The sequence below is a fragment of the Pseudophryne corroboree genome, chromosome 3, assembly GCF_028390025.1.
Source record: "Pseudophryne corroboree isolate aPseCor3 chromosome 3, aPseCor3.hap2, whole genome shotgun sequence".
Taxonomy (NCBI): Eukaryota; Metazoa; Chordata; class Amphibia; order Anura; family Myobatrachidae; genus Pseudophryne; species Pseudophryne corroboree.
This window is the reverse complement of record NC_086446.1, coordinates 276,429,264-276,452,159: the sequence shown is the minus strand read 5'-3', so window position 1 is coordinate 276,452,159 and position 22,896 is coordinate 276,429,264. Positions and strand designations below refer to the sequence as shown.

The 22,896-nt window shown below is 44.2% G+C and overlaps 1 protein-coding gene across 2 annotated transcripts in view; it reads right to left on the bottom strand.

The window, feature by feature from the left end:
- FNDC11 (fibronectin type III domain containing 11) overlaps positions 1 to 22,639 on the bottom strand; it is a 32,321-nt gene extending 9,682 nt beyond the window's left edge. The window contains exons 1-2 of one of the 2 annotated variants that reach the window (XM_063963491.1): positions 22,536 to 22,639; positions 22,346 to 22,429 (exon numbers count right to left, since the gene is read on the bottom strand). In XM_063963491.1, coding sequence (XP_063819561.1) covers positions 22,346 to 22,429; positions 22,536 to 22,612 — 161 coding nt within the window. In that variant the 5' untranslated portion in view covers positions 22,613 to 22,639. Of the gene's footprint in view, positions 1 to 20,200; positions 20,268 to 22,345; positions 22,430 to 22,535 lie in introns of those variants that run through there. The other variant, XM_063963492.1, reaches the window with a different exon arrangement.
- Between the last annotated feature and the right edge of the window lie 257 nt (positions 22,640 to 22,896).

Here is a 22,896-nt window from a genome sequence, read left to right as displayed (position 1 = left end):
ATTAACGACCTAACAGAAGGTCTAGAGAGCATGGTGTCAATTTTTGCAGATGATATCAAATTGTGTAAAGTTATAAATACGGAGGAGGATGCTGAGTCGCTTCAGAACGACTTAGTTAAATTAGAAGCATGGGCAGCGAAATGGAGAATGTGCTTCAATACAGACAAGTGTAAGGTAATGCACTGTGGTAACAAGAACAAAAATAACACCTACATACTAAATGGGGTAAAATTAGGGGATTCTGTACTGGAAAAGGACTTGGGTGTCCTCATAGATAGCAAACGAAGCACTAGTACCCAAAGTAGGATTGCAGCAAAGAAGGCTAATATTAGCATGCATAAAACGAGGAATTGATGCTAGGGACGAGAGTGTTATACTCCCATTGTATAAATCACTAGTGAGGCCACACCTTGAATACTGTGTACAATTCTGGGCACCATACTACAAAAAGGATATCCTGGAGCTAGAAAAGGTTCAGAGGCGGGCGACCAAACTAATTAAGGGCATGGAGACGCTGGAATACGAGGAAAGGCTTGCAAGACTAGGCATGTTTACACTGGAAAAGAGGAGACTAAGGGGACATGATCAACATCTACAAATATATAAGGGGACAATACACAGATCTTGTGCAGGACCTGTTTTGGTTAGATCAACACAAAGAACTCGTGGACACTCGCTCAGGTTAGAGGAAAGGAGATGCCGCACAATACGGCGTAAAGGCTTTTTCACGGTAAGAACGATACGTGTTTGGAATTCCCTGCCTGAGGGAATTGTAATGGTGGACTCAGTCAACACCTCTAAGAATGGATTAGATAAATTCCTAATGGATAAGGATATCCAGGGTGACAATGTTAAATTCCTTTGTCGTATAAACAACCCTTAATGAAGTCTAAGAACACTGTACGCTGTTTACTTAAGAAGTACCGTAAGGGTACACTAGTTGCGTAACGATCGCTTAGCCGTAGGCGAGACGCTCAAGCGTCACGTTCGCTCACGGCCCAGTGATCACAGGACAGCACGTTATTGGTGATGACTAGAGTAATGATTCGCTATGGCGTAGCGGACGCTCGAGACCACGAGGAGATCACCAGTGGCGCAGACGCTCACAACGCTATACCTTTATGTCTAAACCTATTATCAATGAAATACACAGAATACCTTAATGTGAATACAGGGTGTAAGTGCAACCTTGTGTAACCTGACTAACTACAAAGCTGCTTGAGCGTCACCGACGCTCAAGTGAACACTTAAAACTATAGGAAATACACAGATACTTGTTTAGGGTCCAAAGCCTATTATATGTATTATAACTAATATACTTGCAAAAAGGAATCACAGTACAAATGATACACTACAATATAACAGAGACTTCCTAACCAAAATAGCTACACTAGAAATACAATACAATACCAATCTAATACAATACAATACAATACTAGTCAAGGGGAGATATGGGAGAAAAGAGAAGGGAGAGAGAGAGAGAGAGACAGAGAGAGAGAGGGAGAGAGATGGAGAGAGACGGAGAGAGAGAGAGAGAGATAGGGAGAGAGATGAGAGAAATGGCTCACAGAAAGACAATGATTACGGAGAGAAACTTACGCACAAGGGTAACGATCGCAAGCGCTTCTGGACTGCCAGCTTCCCGATTATCAGCAATGAGAACCGTTTGATGAGAAGTGCCAGCTGGATGCCACAGGCCCGTCTTTTATGCTACTCACACAATGCAATCCAATGGTCCCTACAATCTCATTGTCCATTGGACGCAGGAATTCGGCTTCGCATTATAACAAAGGTCATAGGTTGATTCATACAGGTGGGCTGTGTTGTATCAGTGGCCTTGTTTATGCAACACAATGGGTGATGACCAACACATTCCTGTCTTCTGGAGAGCTATTGTTTGACGAATACAAAACAGAATCCTGTCTGGGTTTTGTTCTATATTCATGATGTCCACTTTCAGTTGAGACAATGACATCTCAGCCCTCATTCTCCTGGATACAAACCCTAATCCATTCGAAAACACAGGTGTTGGCCCTCCTCATTGAGTCTCAAAGCTCAGTGTAATTAAAGACTATTGTACTCCGTCTGCGGGAAAGATACTGATTTGGAGTACAATTGATCTTCAATTACTATTCCGGTGCTTACCTTATGCATGTAAAGTTATGAGGCCCTCCCAACATGCAAACTATTGTTTGGGGGATCTCTGAGGTCAAAGAGCCATTTGAGACCCACTGATACCTGTCTCCACTGTTCAGGTGCATGAATAATAAATGGACATAACTTCTTATGTCCATAACTATTCGCACGAGCGATTAATACGCTCCAAACCAACACCAGAATATTGCTATTTAAATACCCTTCCGATGGGTACCAAACACTGCTGTATGATTCCTGTTAGACCCTTCCTACAATACAAAGAGGGATTCCTCCGTTCAGGGACATTCTATATTAACCAAACTTTCAGAATCTATCAAAGGGACCATGGTCTACAAACTACATTAATTGTGAAAATATGTAACGATTGGGTCGCACGCTACGACTACATACTCCTTACCGTAAATACGCATACCGATGCGAGCGGGTGCACGCATCAGCGGGTATGCGCTATCACGGGAAAGCGCACGCATGCGCAGCGCGGACCAGCGTGAGGTGCAAATATGGCAGCGTGTATAGGGATATTTTTCTGACTTTGACAGTCCACCCTTTGGCAGTCAATAATAACTGCCACCTTCAAAACATTTCAAAAAGGAGAAAAATATAAGTCAGGGGTTAATTCATTTCCATGGTTGGGTAAGGAAGAAGAGAGGAGTAGGTGTGAAGAGGGTATGACCTAGTGAGATAGCAGAAGTATGTGTGTATGAGTCCATGTTTGGAGGGTCATGTATCATCGTGCCGTACGTGTGGTAAATCAAGCTTCGAGGTATTGCGAAGTATACATTTGAATTCCTTCTTATCCCGTGGTACAGGTCTGTGGATGGGCTGTCAAACTTTACCGAGCTCTTTTCGGCTTTTGAACAGAATGGGGAGCACATTTTAGTTGATGATACATGAATGGGGGAATATGTGATTGCTGGTATCTGTGCCTGTATTCCCTATACTATGTGTGTTATTACCTGAGGGTTGTAGAAATGAAGAAAAGACATAATTACGGTAAATGCGGTGGTATTCTATGTCAGGGAAATGTACATCTGTTGTTGAAGTTTTGTTCGGTATCTGTTGAGAGTCGTCTTCTTTGCGCTGTATTGCTCCTTGGGCATGAGCAAATAGCTTTGTCAGTGCCATCAGATTTACAAAGATGTTGGGCTAGCGTGAGTTTAAGAATACTAGGGAAACTGGGGATCCATGGCAAAGTTCATCAAATGTCCATTTCTCAAGTGGTCAAAACTTCATCTTTGGTGCTTGTCTGTTGTCTGTATAGCGTCTCGTCAACTTCCTCGTCCAAGGGGGTCTTTGTATCTTGGGGAAAAGCAGAAAAACAGGTGAAAGAAACGGACCTTATAATCGCATTTTCATCACATCATGGTTTCTATCATTGGGTCATAAATCAAATCCAGGTTAATTACAGTTTCCTCACTCCTCAAGCTCATCACTTTTGTACTTTGTTTGCACCTCATTAAAGCCTGCCCGCATCTAAATATCACTCCAATAGATATAATAACACCTAAGATACATAGGAGAAACTTTCCAACGTCCATTATGACTAATTGAGCCCAGTCTCCTAAACCGGAGAACCAATTTCGCGGGTTCAACCATGACACCCAACCAGTCAGCTCATTACCTACAGCAGCAAGGGTGAGATTGTGTTTTCGACGAAATTCCCACTTCAATTGGAGAATATCGTCCATCTTTTGGTCTATGACCTCTACCGGATCCTCGGTGCTATTTGTGATATACGTGCAACACTTTATGCCGTACTGTGTTGCCAATGTAACACAATATCCGCCTGTTACTGCTGTAAGATAATTAAGAACCATCCTATGCTGAACTAGTTCTGTTTTGTAAGCTTGAAGTTCTCTTCCAGTGTATCTAAACGTGTCATCATACATTTCAGTGATATTATCTAACAAATTGGCGAGTGCGGAAATGTATCTATAATTCATCACTCCTCGAGCGGTGCGAGTGAAATCTAACGCCACCAGAACCTGAATCCCGGTGGATTCATGGATTAGATCAGAGGCCGGATGCTCTAACCTTTCTGACAGGTGTCTTTTAACTCGGTGCTCGTAATGAGTGTGAGTATAAGGAGCTTGGGCACCACGGTGTATGTCCTTCATTTTGTCATGTGTAACAGTCATCACTTCAGGCAATACTTTTCCAATATAACACAATCCTTCAGAGTTTGGGGCAAGCCACTTGTACGCCTTTCTCCCGCATATGAAATATGCATCATCGGGGAGAACATATGGGACAGAGAAGGACATTACCATATTACACACCTTCCAGGTGAATTCTCCTGACCCTAATTCTTCCATCTGCTTAATGCACGTATCGGTTTGTACGATATGTGCACAGTATCCTGGTGATACCTCTCCAACTCTAGTAATCCTATTTCCTAAGGTATATCGATACCGGAAAGATTTTCCTCTACTGGCTATGTGGCGTACAAGCTCTGTATCTGTAGGCATTCTATCTGCTCTATGCGAAAAGGTCATGGTAAGGTTGCTCCATGACACTTCCCAATTTCCCGGCTTACGGGGATTGGAGATGTTGAAACATAAGAGGGACCTATATGGTATTGGTGGAGCTTCAAGCTAGGAGGGCTGGAGATATTAAACCTCCTGTCCACCGGTCTCCCACCATTTAACTCAAGTACCTCCCCTAACGTTAAAGGAAATGGTACTAGCCCTGATTTGCTATGCCCTTGAGGTACTTGAGAACATACCCAACAATCTGTCTCATTTAACACGCTACCCACTAAGGAGTGATAGTCACTCAATGGATGCCGGTCCATATGGTTATTAAAACTGGATTGGCATTATTGCTACCGAGCCTACAGATACAGTTTTCTTTTTGAACTAACAATCCTTCAAAGAAAATGTTTACAGATAACATGGTTGTTAGATCGTGCCCGGTACTCGCCTTTGCTTGGTGATTGAGTTGCTATTGGAAATTTACACCTCCGTCTCAGTCATCAGGACCTTTCTGGATCCTTTCTCGACCTCACTGGTACTCTCACCGAAACAGACTGCTCTGGTCAACATCATGGTTAACGGAAAAATCCATATCACAGTCTCTTGGGGCAAGTCCATCTTACAGGAGGAGAAAAGAAGAAATTTGTAAAGGGGGTATAAGAAAACAGTTTGAGGGGGAGAGAACTTGTTACGATAATAAGTTCTCTCGTCTTGTTGTTCTTCTTGTTCTGCTGTCCTCTCAAAGGTGCTGTCTCTCAGTCTTCCAAACGAACATTCTGGTGATGCAATATTCCTTCCCAACCGACGATCTTTCTGTAAGGAGCAAAAATCTGGCATTACCATTGGTCCAACTGAGGGGTGACATAGCATCTTTAAACCATGGAAACATGAGTGGGAAGAGAGAGACAACAAAAAAAACAAAAGAGATAGAGAACAATTCATGTGCATATATACATTACATAACTCGACAATAACCATCAATAAGAAAAGAGAAGCAAAGCATTTTTAAACATTGTCAACATTAAGAAAACATTGTTAGCATTAGAAAAACATTGTCAGACTTATTAGGCTGTCATATCTATGTGTCTAATGGTCTCCTTGAGCAGTCCCTCCCCACCAGCACCTGCATTACTCCACTGTCTGTATCTGGCCAGAAATACATTGTGGCGGAGGTCATGCTGGGGTTTGGTAGACTTCTGCAAGGACCAAGTGGATATGCAATGTGTGAATTCTTACCACTACTCGTCAGAGATGGGGATAGAGAGAGAGAGAGAAAAAAAAACATTTTTCACAAATACATTTACAACTTTTCACCTGGTCATTCCTGTGTCTTCAGTGAATGACCTCCCACTTTGTTAACCGTTACCTCAGGCTTACCATCCGTCGTATGATCACCTTTCTTGACTACCTATCATGGGTGTGGCTCAAAATTCCTCCTATCTGATCTCTGATTATAATGGTGTGTGTTGTAATTTTGCTCATTTCTTGGTCTAGGGGGTCTAACTTTATGTGGGTTATTACAGTTGTTGGCATAATGCCCTTCTCTTCTACAATGGTAACAAATCCTTGGCTTTCTCCATGTGCTAGGGGCCTGGGGTTCCGGTCGACTTGATGCATCCTCTAGTGCTTGGATGTTCAGTGTCATCAACCGCTCTCCCTGCGCTTCCCTGGTTCTTTGGATATTTCGGTCATGCTCGATAGCGGACTCTCTTAATGCCGCCACCGAGATACCTCTCCAATGAGGTATTGAAGTTTGTACCCTAATTTTTAGTGTGTCTTTTAAGTTGTTCGCTAATACGGACACAGCTACCTCTCTGTGGTGTACATTAGTTTCAATGTCATCTATACCTGTGTACCTAGCCATATCCTGCAGAGCCCGGTGAAAATACTCTTCTGCGGATTCACCTTCTTTTTGTCTTATTGTATAGATTTTATTCCACTTTACTACTGTAGGAAAATATTCTTTCAACTGTAGATTGATTCTTTTTACATTATCTTGGTTATACTTGTTTGTTAGTGGCACTTCCTCATCTAGCTTACAATCAGTGATAAATTTCAATGAATCAACATCGGGGGGTAAACATGCCCTCAAAACTGTCCTCCAATCTTTGTTACTTGGCTCTGCAGTATGTCCTAGCACTCTAATGTATCTTTGACAAGCAACTAAGTCTTTCCTGGGATCAGGAAATTCAGACAGAATTGCTCTTAATTCTGTTCGGGAAAAAGGGCAGTACATGGCGATGTTCCTGACAGGAGTGATTCCTGAAGAGTCAGTTTCCCCATTTGGTACTGCAATTACCCTAACAGGATTAAGTCCAGTAATGTCATTCTGAATTGATTCTAAGATATAAGGTACATTTGTTTGTGCGTGATGTATAATACCATACATACCTGTGGACACGACCTCACCTGACCCTCCATTAGGGGGTTTGATTACAGTTTTTACCGACTGGGTCGCGTCCACCTGGACGTCTTGTGTGATGGCTTCTGGAAGAGGTGCCGACATCGTTCTGGGTTCACTTTCTGGTTGGTGTTCCTGAGGAAAGTTTAACATGGGGTGCGACTTGCATGGGTTAATAGTTGTACATTCAACAGTATTACAATTATCTTTGTTACATTTATTACACTTATTCTTATCATCTATACTACAGTTGCTAAGAGCGTTTTTATTGTTCACCCTTGTGCTTTTCTCCGCAACCACAATCCCCTCCATTGCCATCTCTCTCCTCTCAAGATGAAAGTTAGGTAAGTAAGTTACATTTCTCTGCATTTCACCCTCCTGTTGCCATATCTGTAAACAATCATAATGCTTGATTCGTCTCTTTGCTGATTTAATGAGACATATCCTTCTCCTTAAATTATGCAACACCTCTGAGTCAAAGCTACCTATCCCGGGAAATGGTACCTTATCCCCCGCAGTCATTCGTGTCCATTCATCACAAAAGGTCTCAGAGTGGGGACCATATTTCCCCCACATTACTAACCGAGCAGACCCTCGGGGTCTGCAAGCCTCTGGAGTCTGAATCCTGACCTCCGACCGTCTCTGTGTTGTGCACTTGGCTGCCATTGTGGACCTTTTTAACACAGAAAAACTTCCTAAAATGCACCAAACACAGAACTTCGTTGGAAATCCTTAAAGCTCTTCCACTGAACTTCTTCTGCTCCGGGTATCTCCGGTCCGCCTTCTAGCAGACACGTGTAGCCGTTGCAGGCCCTATTTTTAGAGATTTTCCAGAGAAAATTCCCTTTTCCATTTTTCTTTACACAAATCACGCTTGCATGTGCTCCCTACAACACGTATGAGGGCAAGATTTACGCATGGATATACGACCTCATATCACGTTGCGTTATTGGTCACACATACAACCGTGCAGTCCAATCGTACCACTTATAGACACTTGTTGCCCATAAATGGTAGGATCATTGGAGTCTCCCTACTGTGCTCCAAAACAGCCAGAGCGTAATACAACGAAAACTTTATCACACTCTGTTGCACATTTTCACTCAGATCGTGCTCATCACGTTCCACATAGATCACAAAGTTCACAAAGCGGGATTATCACATAGATCACAAAGTCCACAAAGCGGGATTCAATACACTCATACCGTTTTCAAACCAATATCATTCTTATAGTTTTCTGATCAGAAAAATCATTTCCCGTAGTCTGATAGCTCTCCCCAGAGGTATTACAGTAAAGTAAGGTATTTAAACTAAGTTTTTGGAAAACTGAAATCAATTTGTGCTATTTATCGCCTTGCGCTATTTACCGCGTTGCGCTATTTACCGCGTTGCGCTATTTATCGCCTGTTAAAGTCAACTTGTGGTTTGAGTTACGTGGGCGTACACAGACGCTCCGTTGCGTAATGTACACTGCGTGCGTCGGCCTTTGGATTGCGTACGCAAGTCTCAGTTAGGGACACGTGTACGCAAAGCAAAGATCCACCGTAACACAATTTATACTTTTATCAATGTAGATGATCCCTGATCATCTACCACACACCACACTGACTTCGCCTTATCTCCCAGGCAAACCGTGTGTTGGTCTATACTTTAACTATTACCTCTATTCTTAAACTATGAAATAACAGCAAATCTCTTTTGGCACTTTTCTATCAACTATAAAACTGGCAAACAGGATAGTGATATACGAAAAATGAAATACACAGATGGAAAAGAAATGCAGATATATATATGTATGCGTGCGTATATACGCAAGACAGAAGAAAAATAAACAGTTTTAAAAAACACTAGCGTTTTGTTCTTACCTCCGGTTCCCGGATTCCTTCAGCACCCTTTATCTAAGTGAAGCAGACGCTTATCCCGTCAGCACTGCGAGACAACCTCCCACCCTTCGCTGGGGGATAATGTCTGCTGATCTACCTAGTGCAGATATGTGAAGGACTGGACGGCCCCCAATTGACAATGTTAAATTCCTTTGTCGTATAAACAACCCTTAATGAAGTCTAAGAACACTGTACGCTGTTTACTTAAGAAGTACCGTAAGGGTACACTAGTTGCGTAACGATCGCTTAGCCGTAGGCGAGACGCTCAAGCGTCACGTTCGCTCACGGCCCAGTGATCACAGGACAGCACGTTATTGGTGATGACTAGAGTAATGATTCGCTATGGCGTAGCGGACGCTCGAGACCACGAGGAGATCACCAGCGGCGCAGACGCTCACAACGCTATACCTTTATGTCTAAACCTATTATCAATGAAATACACAGAATACCTTAATGTGAATACAGGGTGTAAGTGCAACCTTGTGTAACCTGACTAACTACAAAGCTGCTTGAGCGTCACCGACGCTCAAGTGAACACTTAAAACTATAGGAAATACACAGATACTTGTTTAGGGTCCAAAGCCTATTATATGTATTATAACTAATATACTTGCAAAAAGGAATCACAGTACAAATGATACACTACAATATAACAGAGACTTCCTAACCAAAATAGCTACACTAGAAATACAATACAATACCAATCTAATACAATACAATACAATACTAGTCAAGGGGAGATATGGGAGAAAAGAGAAGGGAGAGAGAGAGAGAGAGAGAGAGAGACAGAGAGAGAGAGAGAGAGAGATGGAGAGAGACGGAGAGAGAGAGAGAGAGATAGGGAGAGAGATGAGAGAAATGGCTCACAGAAAGACAATGATTACGGAGAGAAACTTACGCACAAGGGTAACGATCGCAAGCGCTTCTGGACTGCCAGCTTCCCGATTATCAGCAATGAGAACCGTTTGATGAGAAGTGCCAGCTGGATGCCACAGGCCCGTCTTTTATGCTACTCACACAATGCAATCCAATGGTCCCTACAATCTCATTGTCCATTGGACGCAGGAATTCGGCTTCGCATTATAACAAAGGTCATAGGTTGATTCATACAGGTGGGCTGTGTTGTATCAGTGGCCTTGTTTATGCAACACAATGGGTGATGACCAACACATTCCTGTCTTCTGGAGAGCTATTGTTTGACGAATACAAAACAGAATCCTGTCTGGGTTTTGTTCTATATTCATGATGTCCACTTTCAGTTGAGACAATGACATCTCAGCCCTCATTCTCCTGGATACAAACCCTAATCCATTCGAAAACACAGGTGTTGGCCCTCCTCATTGAGTCTCAAAGCTCAGTGTAATTAAAGACTATTGTACTCCGTCTGCGGGAAAGATACTGATTTGGAGTACAATTGATCTTCAATTACTATTCCGGTGCTTACCTTATGCATGTAAAGTTATGAGGCCCTCCCAACATGCAAACTATTGTTTGGGGGATCTCTGAGGTCAAAGAGCCATTTGAGACCCACTGATACCTGTCTCCACTGTTCAGGTGCATGAATAATAAATGGACATAACTTCTTATGTCCATAACTATTCGCACGAGCGATTAATACGCTCCAAACCAACACCAGAATATTGCTATTTAAATACCCTTCCGATGGGTACCAAACACTGCTGTATGATTCCTGTTAGACCCTTCCTACAATACAAAGAGGGATTCCTCCGTTCAGGGACATTCTATATTAACCAAACTTTCAGAATCTATCAAAGGGACCATGGTCTACAAACTACATTAATTGTGAAAATATGTAACGATTGGGTCGCACGCTACGACTACATACTCCTTACCGTAAATACGCATACCGATGCGAGCGGGTGCACGCATCAGCGGGTATGCGCTATCACGGGAAAGCGCACGCATGCGCAGCGCGGACCAGCGTGAGGTGCAAATATGGCAGCGTGTATAGGGATATTTTTCTGACTTTGACAAGGGTTACGGTGCATAGTCACGCACTATGGTTATTATAAAAAAGAGGGATAAAACGTAACGGCAGACATCAGCATCAGTCAAAATTTTATACCAAATAATCCTGCATTGGAGACCACAAATAGGTTGAACTCGATGGACAATTGTCTTTTTTCAACCTTAGATACTATGTTACTATGTTACTTCAGCCAGCACCCTGCTGTGTCACTCCTACTAGCACCCTCCTATGTCACTTCATCCAGCTTTCCCATGTGTCACTCCTGCTAGAACCCTCATGTGTCACTTCAGAGCCCTCCCCCCCAACTCATGCCATTGTAGCAGCTCCTTATTACCCCTTTCATACCGCACAAATATCCCGGTATCGACCCGGGATGGTGTGCGGTGTGAATGGGCCATGGTCGAATTCCTGGGTTGCGTTACCCGATAATTCAACTCAGGTTATAAGCAGTGTTATTCCTGGGTTGATTACCAGGTCAGTGGCAGCGTAAACGGGTACTCGGGTCAATGGGACCCGTTTATTACATAGGGAGAGGCGGCGCGGAGATGAGCTCATCTCCCAACGCCGCCTCCCCCCACAGCTATGGCAACCAACCCAGCAAATTGTCAGGTCGGGGAGCCGCCTGTTAGGGTCCAATGCCGGATCCCACCCGGGAAGGACCGTTTCTAATTCCTGGGTGGGATCCTGCATTGGCGATGTGAAAGGGGCTTAAGGATCCTCTGTTTGACGGTGGGTGTTTTATCTCTAGTATCTGGCTTCCTCAGTCCACAGCCCTCGTAGTGCTTCCGCATGTCTTTCTGGAGTGCAGTGGTTACCGGATCTATTGTGGTAATGTGACTTCAAGTGTCGGGAGCCACATTTAAAGAAAGAAAGAGCCACATGCGGCTCAAGAGCCACAGGTTGGCCACCCCTGCTGTAGATCATTGAGTCAGGAGCAAGGAGCTGAAAGTGAAAGATTTTATCTTTTGGTCTTTTAATCTTTTGGTCTTTCCGTGTGTACTCAGCTTAAATTCTAATTAGCAATTGTGAGCTGTAGATTTATTGCAGTCATTGTATTATTATTATTATTACATTTTATTTATAAGGCGCCACAAGTGTTTCACAGCAACGTACAAAGGACAGTACAGGGCGACAAACTTAGCATTACAGTAAATAAATAACAAAAATAGAGTACAGGTAACAAGGAGCACCACACATTCTCAAGACATAATACAGCTAAGCTGTAAGTAGTGAGAGAGTGATCATCATACTACTAGGAGCTGGTGGCCATAGATGGAGATGAGCCTTTACCAGCAGGAGAAAAAGCGGTAAAGATGGTCGCTGAGTAGGGGAGAGTGAAATGTATTGAGAAGAGGGCTTAGATAATAAGAGGAAAGACGGCCCTGCTCTGAAGGGCTAACAATCTAGTGGGAAGGGTCGACAGACAGATGACATGAGGTGCAAGCAAGCGGGAGGTAGCCTGATGGCAGTATGCAAGCAAAGCTGAGATGTTCAAGGCATGAGGCAGGGGGATGGAGGAACGGCCTCAGGACTAGGTTATGCATCCGGAGGGTATGCTTTGATGAATAGGTGGGTTTTTAGTGCAAGGTAGGGGAGAGTCTAATGGAGCGGGGGAATGCGTTCCACTGAAGGGGTGCCACACGGGCATAGTCTTGAACTCGAGCACGGGAAGTAGTGACCAGGGCGGTGGAGAGGCGACGGTCATTGGTCGACCATAGGGGGCGGGAGGGAGTATGAATGAAGGGAGAGGAGGTTGGAGATGTAGGGAGCAGTAGAATTAGAGATGGGCTTGTATGTGAGGGTGAGGAGTTTTAAGAGGATTCTGTAGGGGAAAGGGAGCCAGTGTAGATTTTGTCAAAGGGGAGTGGCAGATGTGGAGTGGCGGGAGAGGAAGATAAGCCTAGCTGCGGAGTTCAGGACAGATTGGAGGGGAGCCAGATGGCAGCAAGCGAGGCAGTGAGGAGAACATTGCAGTAGTCCAGTCGTGAGATGACCAGTGAGTGGATGATAAATTTAGTTGCACTCTGGGAGAGAAATGACCTGATACGAGCAATGTTGCGTAGCTGCTGTAGCTTTATCAAACTGTTGGTGACCAGTACAATTTTTATTGTTCATTGCAGAGGGGTGTGCAAATTTATTGCAGCCAATGTAGCTGCTGTAGCTTTATGGAACTGGTGGTGACCAATACAATTTTTTTGGTTAATTGCGGAGCAGCGTGCCTGGCATCACTCAGCACCAGGAGCAAATCTAGGCACGGGCAAGCCGGGCGGGTGCACGGGGCGCGGCCGTAGTCACCCTCCAGGTCGCACGCTGCCCACCCGCACCCCGCATCCCGGCTGCAGCAGGCGTGTCAGAGACGCTAGAGGTCCTAATTGACCTCTAGTGTCTGTGCGGCGCTATGGGAGGGACATCATGACGTCTATCCCATAGTCTAGATCTGAGGAGCAGGCAGTCAGAGGGCAGCTGGAGCAGGGCTGCTGAGGTTTTTTTTTTGTGTTTGTAAGCGGCGCTACTAGGTGGCATAACTACAGGTGTACATCTACAGGGGGCACAACTACATGGGGCAACTCTACTGGGGGCTCAACTATATGGGGCAAATCTACTGGGGGTACAATTACAGGGGGCAAATCTACTGGGGGCATAACTACAGGGGGCAAATCTACTACTGGGGGCACAACTACAGGGGGCAAATCTATTGGGGGCAAATCTACTGGGGGCAGAGCTACAGGGGGCATAACTACAGAGGCATAACTACAGGGGGCATAACTGTGGCACGCCCCTTCCTTATGAAGCCATGTCCCTATTTTTTGCCGTGCACTAACCCTGTTTTAACTGTCGCGCAGGGGGAGGGGACGACACGCCAAAAGAAACTTTCGTCCTGGGCGTCACAAGGTCTAGAACCGGCCCTGCTCAGCTCTGCTGGGACAGGAAGACCAGTGGAGCTGCAATGGGCAGCCAGAAAACAGTGACGGGCGGCCAGCAGATATCAAAAAAGGTAAGTGTGGTGGCTGGAGAGACACTTGTGCAGGGATTTATTTATGTTGCTTTATTATATTATACATTTTATATATATATATATATATATATATATATATATACTGCTCAAAAAAATATAAAGAGAACACTTAAACAACACATCCTAGATCTGAATGAATGAAATATTCTTATTAAATACTTTGTTCTTTACATAGTTGAATGTGCTGACAACAAAATCACACAAAAAATATCAATGGGAATCAAATTTATTAACCCATGGAGGTCTGGATTTGGAGTCACACTCAAAATTAAAGTGGAAAAACACACTACAGGCTGATCCAACTTTGATGTAATGTCCTTAAAACGAGTCAAAATGAGGCTCAGTAGTGTGTGTGGCCTCCACGTGCCTGTATGACCTCCCTATAACGCCTGGGCATGCTCCTGATAAGGTGGTGGATGGTCTCCTGAGGGATCTCCTCCCAGACCTGGACTAAAGCATCCGCCAACTCCTGGACAGTCTGTGATGCAAAGTGGCGTTGGTGGATGGAGCGAGACATGATGTCCCAGATGTGCTCAATTGGATTCAGGTCTGGGGAACGGGCGGGCCAGTCCATAGCATCAATGCCTTTGTCTTGCAGGAACTGCTGACACACTCCAGTCACATGAGGTCTAGTATTGTCTTGCATTAGGAGGAACCGCACCAGCATATGGTCTCACAAGGGGTCTGAGGATCTCATCTCGGTACCTAATGGCAGTCAGGCTACCTCTGGCGAGCACATGGAGGGCTCTGCGGCCCCCCAAAGAAATGCCACCCCACACCATTACTGACCCACTGCCAAGCCGGTCATGCTGGAGGATGTTGCAGGCAGCAGAACGTTCTCCTTGGTATCTCCAGACTCTGTCACGTCTGTCACATGTGCTCAGTGAGAACCTGCTTTCATCTGTGAAGAGCACAGGGCGCCAGTGGCGAATTTGCCAATCTTGGTGTTCTCCCGCAAATGCCAAACGTCCTGCACGGTGTTGGGCTGTAAGCACAACCCCCACCTGTGGACGTCGAGCCCTCATACCACCCTCATGGAGTCTGTTTCTGATCGTTTGAGTTGACACATGCACATTTGTGGCTTGATGGAGGTCATTTTGCAGGGCTCTGGCAGTGCTCCTTTTGTTCCTCCTTGCATAAAGGCGGAGGTAGCGGTCCTGCTGCTGGGTTGTTGCCCTCTTACGGCCTCCTCCACGTCTCCTGATGTACTGGCCTGTCTCCTGGTAGCGCCTCCATGCTCTGGACACTACGCTGACAGACACAGCAAACCTTCTTGCCACAGCTCGCATTGATGTGCCATCCTGGATGAGCTGCACTACCTGAGCCACTTGTGTGGGTTGTAGACTCCATTTCATGCTACTACTAGAGTGAAAGCACCGCCAGCTTTCAAAAGTGACCAAAACATCAGCCAGAAAGCATAGGAGCTGAGAAGTGGTCTGTGGTCACCACCTGCAGAACAACTCCTTTATTGGGGGTGTCTTGCTAATTGCCTAGAATTTCCACCTGTTATCTATTCCATTTGCACAACAGCATGTGAAATTGATTGTCAATCAGTGTTGCTACCTAAGTGGACAGTTTGATTTCACAGAAGTGTGATTGACTTGGAGTTACATTGTGTTGTTTAAGTGTTCCCTTTATTTTTTTGAGCAGTGTATGTATATATATATATATATATATATATATCTATATTAACAATGTTTTGTTTTGGAGTTGGGGCTGGAGAGACACAAGGGGAAATGAGGCTGTGTGGGATGGGGAGCACAACACAATGGGAGCACAGCACCACCTAGCAACGCCCTTCTGTGAGATGACGCCCATTCTGTAAGGCCATGTCTCTTTTCCATGTGCGCTCACGCCAGAGACGTGCAAAAAAATAATTTTGTGAAGTTATTTATATCAGGTAGACAGAGGGTGTATTTTAGGGGCATTCAATGATTTGCAGAGTAGCATAATGCCAATTTCACTAAAAAAAACACCTGAATTTCACACAAACCTCACACAGCGAGCACAATGCAGGATATTACCCATGATGCACGCTTTTTAATTCAATGGCATTGCAGGTTCTGATTCTTGAATCACCCATCTTAAGAGCTCTTTAAATAAATTACCTTCTCAAAAGAGGTTTAGAACAGTAATGGCACGTAGCAGGAGGTTTGTTGAATAGTGATTAATTCTCTTAATTTGTGTGTCTTGATGTTATTTTTTAACATGTTTGTTATTATTCTGGATATTCTGGATTTCTTCCTTATTGTTAAAATATCACGAATAATATCATCATCATCATCATCATCATAATAATAACTACCGTCCCATTTCCCAGCTACCCAGTCCCTCTAAGCTACTTGAGAGGCTTGCCTACACTCGCCTTACACACTTTCTTAACTCGCACAACTTATTGGATCCACTTCAGTCAGGCTTTCGTGCCCAACACTCCACAGAGACGGCACTGACCAAAGTAGTGAATGATCTAGTCACTGCTAGATCAAAAGGCCATTACACACTACTTATTCTTCTAGATCTCTCTGCTGCTTTTGACACTGTTGACCACTCTCTTCTCATACAAACACTACAATCCCTAGGTCTTCAGGATACAGCCCTTTCTTGGTTCTCATCCTACCTATCTAATCGCTCTTTCAGTGTTCACTTCTCTGATTCTACCTCCTCTTCTCTACCTCTATCAGTTGGAGTACCGCAAGGCTCAGTCTTAGGTCCTCTGCTTTTCTCAATCTATACCTCCTCTCTTGGTAAACTAATCAGCTCCTTTGGATTTCAGTATCATTTGTATGCTGATGATACTCAAATCTACCTATCCTCCCCAGATTTGTCACCACCAGTATTGGCTCGTGTCACTGGATGCCTGTCTGCCATTTCATCTTGGATGTCATCTCGCCACCTCAAACTCAACATTTCCAAAACCGAATTAATTATTTTCCCACCAGCTAAGAGTAGTTACCAACCTGATATCTCTATAACTGTTGACAATGCAACTATCCACCCCACCCCACAAGCTCGTTGCCTAGGTGTCACCCTTGACTCTGAACTGTCCTTTGTTCCACACATTCAATCTGTCTCTAAATCATGTTACATGCACCTTAAAAACATATCCAAAATACGCCCTTATCTTACACAAGACACTGCAAAAACTCTAATCCATGCACTCATCATCTCCCGCATTGATTATTGTAATAGTCTCCTTACTGGTCTTCCCAAACATAGGCTATCACCACTCAATCCATTTTAAATGCAGCTGTGAGGCTAATCTTCCTCGCCAGACATTCTTCATCTGCTGATCCGCTCTGTCAGTCCCTCCATTGGTTACCGGTATTCTACCGTGTCAAATATAAAATACTTTTACTTACATACAAGGCTATTAACCAAACTGCACCATCATACATCTCCTCACTCATCTCAAAATATCTCCCTACCAGACCTCTCCGCTCTGCACAAGATCTGCGTCTCTCATCCACATGTATTACCTGTTCCCACTCAAAATTACAGGACTTTACCCGGGCTTCACCCACTCTGTGGAATGCACTCCCACGCACAATAAGACTCTCCTCTAGTCTCCAAACCTTTAAACGTTCTCTGAAAACTCATCTCTTCAGACAAGCCTACCAAATTTCAGACCCACACACATAACCTTCACAGCTTCCCTATCAAGTTACATCCCCTCTGTACAGTCCACATAAACTCACATTTTGTCTTCCAACATTGCTGGGTGATCATATCATATACAACCCATTAAGAACCTAGCAACCTGGGGAACCATTATGTGACAAGTAGCATCTATCCTTGTGTATCAATGCCTATTTCCCTATAGATTGTAAGCTTGCGAGCAGGGCCTTCCTACCTCTGTCTGTCTGTCTGTCTTTGCCCAGTTTTGTTCTATAATTGTTGTTCTAATTGTAAAGCGCAACGGAATATGCTGCGCTATATAAGAAACTGCTAATAAATAAATAAATAAATAAATAAATAATACTACAGGTTGAGTATCCCTTATCCAAAATGCTTGGAACCAGAAGTATTTTGGATATCGGATTTTACTGTATTTTGGAATAATTGCATACCATAATGAGATATCATGGCGATGGAACCCAAGTCTAAGCACAGAATGCACTTATGTGTCATATACACCTTACACACAGCCTGAAGGTCATTTTACCCAATATTTTTAATAACTTTGTATATTAAACAAAGTGTGTGTACATTCACACAATTCATTTATGTTTCATATACACCATATACACACAACCTGAAGGTCATGTAATACAATATTTTTAATAACTTTGTGTAAAAGTTTGTGTACATTGAGCCATCAGAAAACAAAGGTTTCACTATCTCACTCTCACTCAAAAAATTCTGTATTTCGGAATATTTGGATATGGGATACTCAACCTGTATAAATAATAATAATACAGGTTGAGTATCCCATATCCAAATATTCCGAAATACGGAATATTCTGAAATACAGACTTTTTTGAGCAGAGCCGGCCCTGACCAATATGATGCCCTAGGCAAGATTTTGGCTGGTGCCCCCTAGCACCACCGCTGGTTCTGCCTCTGACCTTGCACCTTTTTCCCAGCACCATCACCCCTCACCCATAGCAGTCCCTATTTTGGTGTTTGTACCCCCTATATTTTAAATAGGAACAGTTTGCACATTTGGCGCACAGCCCAAACAGGGGGGTGTTTTTGCTGGCAAGGGGCATGGCGACACAATAGTAACCCCAATTCCAATTACGCCACACAGTACTGCAACTTTAGTCACATTTTATCATGCGATAGTGTCCATAATTCATATTACATCCCACAGTAGTATCACTTTACCTTATAAACGTTACTCCTCACAGTAGAACCCCTTATTCACATGACATCACACTGAATTGCTCCTTATTCACATTACACCACACCCTATTGCTCTTTACTCACATTAGATGACATAGTATGCCCTTTCGATACGCAACGCCACATAGTAGAGCACCTTATACACATAATGCCACACATTAGTAATGCATTTATACACAATTCCACACAGTAATGCCCCTTACACATATGAGACACATTAATGTCCTTATACACATAATGCGCCTTACACATTATGACAACCTTTATTAATGCCCTTTTACACATAATGTCCCTTACACATATGCCACACATTATTAATGCCCTTATACACATAATGACACACATACAGTAGTACCCTGTTACACATATGCCGCACAGTATTAATGCCCTTATACACATAATGACACACATAGTGCCCCTTTACACATATGTTGCACATTAATAATGCATTTTTACATGACACACATAATGCTCCTTACACATATTCCGAACACTACTGCACAACCAACCCACTCACATGCACACAGCACTCACACTGCCACTAACACTGTGACCTCTGCCTCTGCTTGGATACAGATGTGTCCTCATAAATCTTGCCTCAATGCCAATGTCGGGCACCTTTTTTTATGAAAATCCATCTTATTTGCATGGCTATGTGGCTAGGATGCACAAGCAGCTTCTGCTGATTAAACTGATATGCAGCATGCCTATATACTGTGTGAGACTGTGGCTGTATCTGCATATGAAATGCTACATACAGTATATAGGCATGCCGCATATCATTTTAATCAGCAGAAGCTGCTGATGCCCCTAGGCATATCAAATGCCCTAGGCAATTGCCTAGTTTGCCTATGCCTATGGCCGGCTCTGTTTTTGAGTGAGAGTGAGAAAGTGAAACCTTTGTTTTCTGATGGCTCAATGTACATAAACTTTGTTTAATACACAAAGTTATTAAAAATATTGTATTAAATGACCTTCAGGCTGTGTGTATAAGGTGTATATGAAACATAAATGAATTGTGTGAATGTACACACACTTTGTTTAATGCACAAAGTTATAAAAAATATTGGCTAAAATTACCTTCAGGCTGTCTGTATAAGGTGTATATGTAACATAAACGCATTCTGTGCTTAGATTTAGGTCCCATCACCATGATATTTCATTATGGTATGCAATTATTCCAAAATACGGAAAAATCCGATATCCAAAATACCTCTGGTCCCAAGCATTTTGGATAAGGGAGACTCAACCTGTAATAATAATAATAATAATAATAATAATAATAATAATAATAATAATAATAATAATATCATAGTCATAGTGCAAATTTCACTCCTAAATAAATCCTCACCACCCCACCCCAAGTGTCTGGCTATATTTAGGACTGGAAAAAGTATCTATATAGTATTGCAGCATGACTGTCATCTCTCTGACCTGCTCAGTAGGCGTGGGAGGGGCTCTCAGTTACAGGCATCACTAATGCTGCTGGGAGGAGTCAAAGGTCACACCAACTGTCAGTCACTGCAATGTGGCTGTTACCTAGTACCTATCATTAGCACCAACCTACAGGGACAGCTGTGAAATGGGGAACATTCCAGCAGTGCGTAACTAGACATTTTAGCTCTGTGTGAAGAAATGGCATTGGCGCACCCCCCCCTTACATAAAATAGAGGTAGTGCACGGCGTAAGAGGGCAGAATAAATATAGGTGCGTGGCTTCATGGGGAAGGGGTGTGGCCACAAAATAATACCAATTCATATTACGGTGCACAGTAGTCTCCATTATTCAAATTACACCGCACAGTAGCGCCACTACACCAGGTAGAGCCCCTTTTACACATTACAGCAGCCAGTCCCCCTTTTTACACATTACGGCAGCCAGTTCCCCTTTTTACACATAACGGCAGACAGCGTCCCCTTTTTACACATTACGGCAGACAGCGTCCCCTATTTACACATTAGGTAGACAGCATCCCCTTTTTACACATTACGGCAGACAGTCCCCCTTTTTACACAATAAGGCAGACAGCGTCCCTTTTTACACATTACAGCAGTCAGCGTCCCCTGTTTACACATTAGGTAGACAGAATACCCTTTTTACATATTAAGGCAGACAGTCCCCCTTTTTACACAATATGGCAGACAGCGTCCCCTTTTTACACATTACGGAAGACAGCGTCCCCTTTTTACACATTACGGCAGACAGCGTCTCCTTACACATTACGGCAGACAGCGTCCCCTTTTTACACATGACGGCAGTCAGTCCCCCTTTTTACACATTACGGCAGACAGCGTCCCCTTATTACACATTACGGCAGACAGCGTCCCCCTTTTTACACATTACGGCAGACAGCGTCCCCTTTTTACACATTACGGCAGATAGTGTGCCTTTTTTACACATTACGGCAGACAGCATCCCTCTTTTTACACATTACGGCAGCTAGTCCCCCTTTTACACATTAGGTAGATAGATAGATAGATAGATAGATAGATAGATAGATAGATAGATAGATAGATACAGAGCCGGCCCTAACCAATATGATGTCCTAGGCAAGATTTTGGCTGGTGCCCCCTAGCACCGCTGCTAGTTCTGCCGAACATGCCTGGCATGAGTCAGCTGGCAGCTCTGCTAAGGTTGTGGCGCCTTTTGTTTATGAAAATGCGTCTTATTTGCATTACTATGCGGCTAGGATGCACAAGCAGCTTTTGCGGATTAAAATGATACGCAGCATGCCTATATTCTGTGTGCGACTGCGGCTGTATCTGCATACGAAATGCTACATTACAGTGATTTCCACAGAATATAGGCATGCCGCATATCATTTTAATCAGCAGAAGCTGCTGGTGCCCCTAGGCTCTGGATAGATAGATAGATAGATAGATAGATAGATAGATAATACTTACTACCATCTCTCCGCTGGCTCAGGCAGTCAGGCTCCTCGGTGCATGCAGTCAGGCAGATCCCGGGCAGCGGAGAAGGAGGAGGAGGGAGGGGGACACGGGAGCCGCAGCAGCGCACTGTAATTGGTAGCGGCGCCACCTGCAGCTGTCCCTCTCCTCCCGCATTGGCTGGCCGCCGTCACTGTGAAAGCTGGGATGAGGGAAGCGCATCCCAGCATTCACAGCGGCGCGGCCAGCCTAGGTGGAAGCAGAGGGACAGCTGCAGTGGCGCCGCTACCAACTACATAGCGCTGCTGCGGCTCCCTCCTCCCCCTCCCTCCTCCTCCTTCTCCGCTGCCTCCGGAGCCGCTCCTCTCCTCCTCCGGCGCACACAGGTGGCTTGTAATGAGTCAATTTGACTCATTACAAGCCGCTGACTTGGAATGTAGGCAGTTGCGCCCTCAGAGCAACTGCGCTGTGTGCCAGGCACACCTGGCACACACGTAGTTACGGCTCTGCATTCCAGGATGCATTTTTAAGACATGCTCTGTGAAACTGTATGGCCACCCAATAACCTGTATAGCAACTGACCCAAATGTAATTGCTCTAATCACCCATTATATACTTCTATATCTACATCTATCTATATCTATACACATATATATATACATATACAAACAAACACTTTCAGGCAGCGCACCTTTCCATAAGCACAATCTCCGGTGCGAGCTGTAGGTCCTCCCCGGCCAGGAGTACAATGTACACACACCATTTGCAGCTGCACCTGGATGTAGTAATGATCACAAAGACAGGTGTAAAATGCAACGTTTCGATGGTATATTCTCACATCGTCATCAGGCAAAAGTATACAAACAATGCAAAATGCTCACCTTATATCCCTACCATGTGCAAACACCGACCGCGGACAGGCGGAAGTCAGAAGAATGGCACCCACCAATGACGTCATCTCCGTTCTCCCGTTGTCACGACAACCGGCTCTAAACAAAACAAACAATGACATGGTCTAGGGCAGGATTTTTCAACCAGTGTGCCGTGGCACACAAGTGTGCCGTGACCAGTTGCAAGGTGTGCCGTGAAGCCAGAGCAGCTCCGGCCGTGACCTATGCATTGAAGACGCGCCGATGTGATATCATAGGTCACGGCCGCCGCGTCTCACCACCCAGCCAGCCCACCGGCCTGCATACACATCTTCCAGTTCCCGCCTGCATACACAGCTTTCCTTGCCCACCC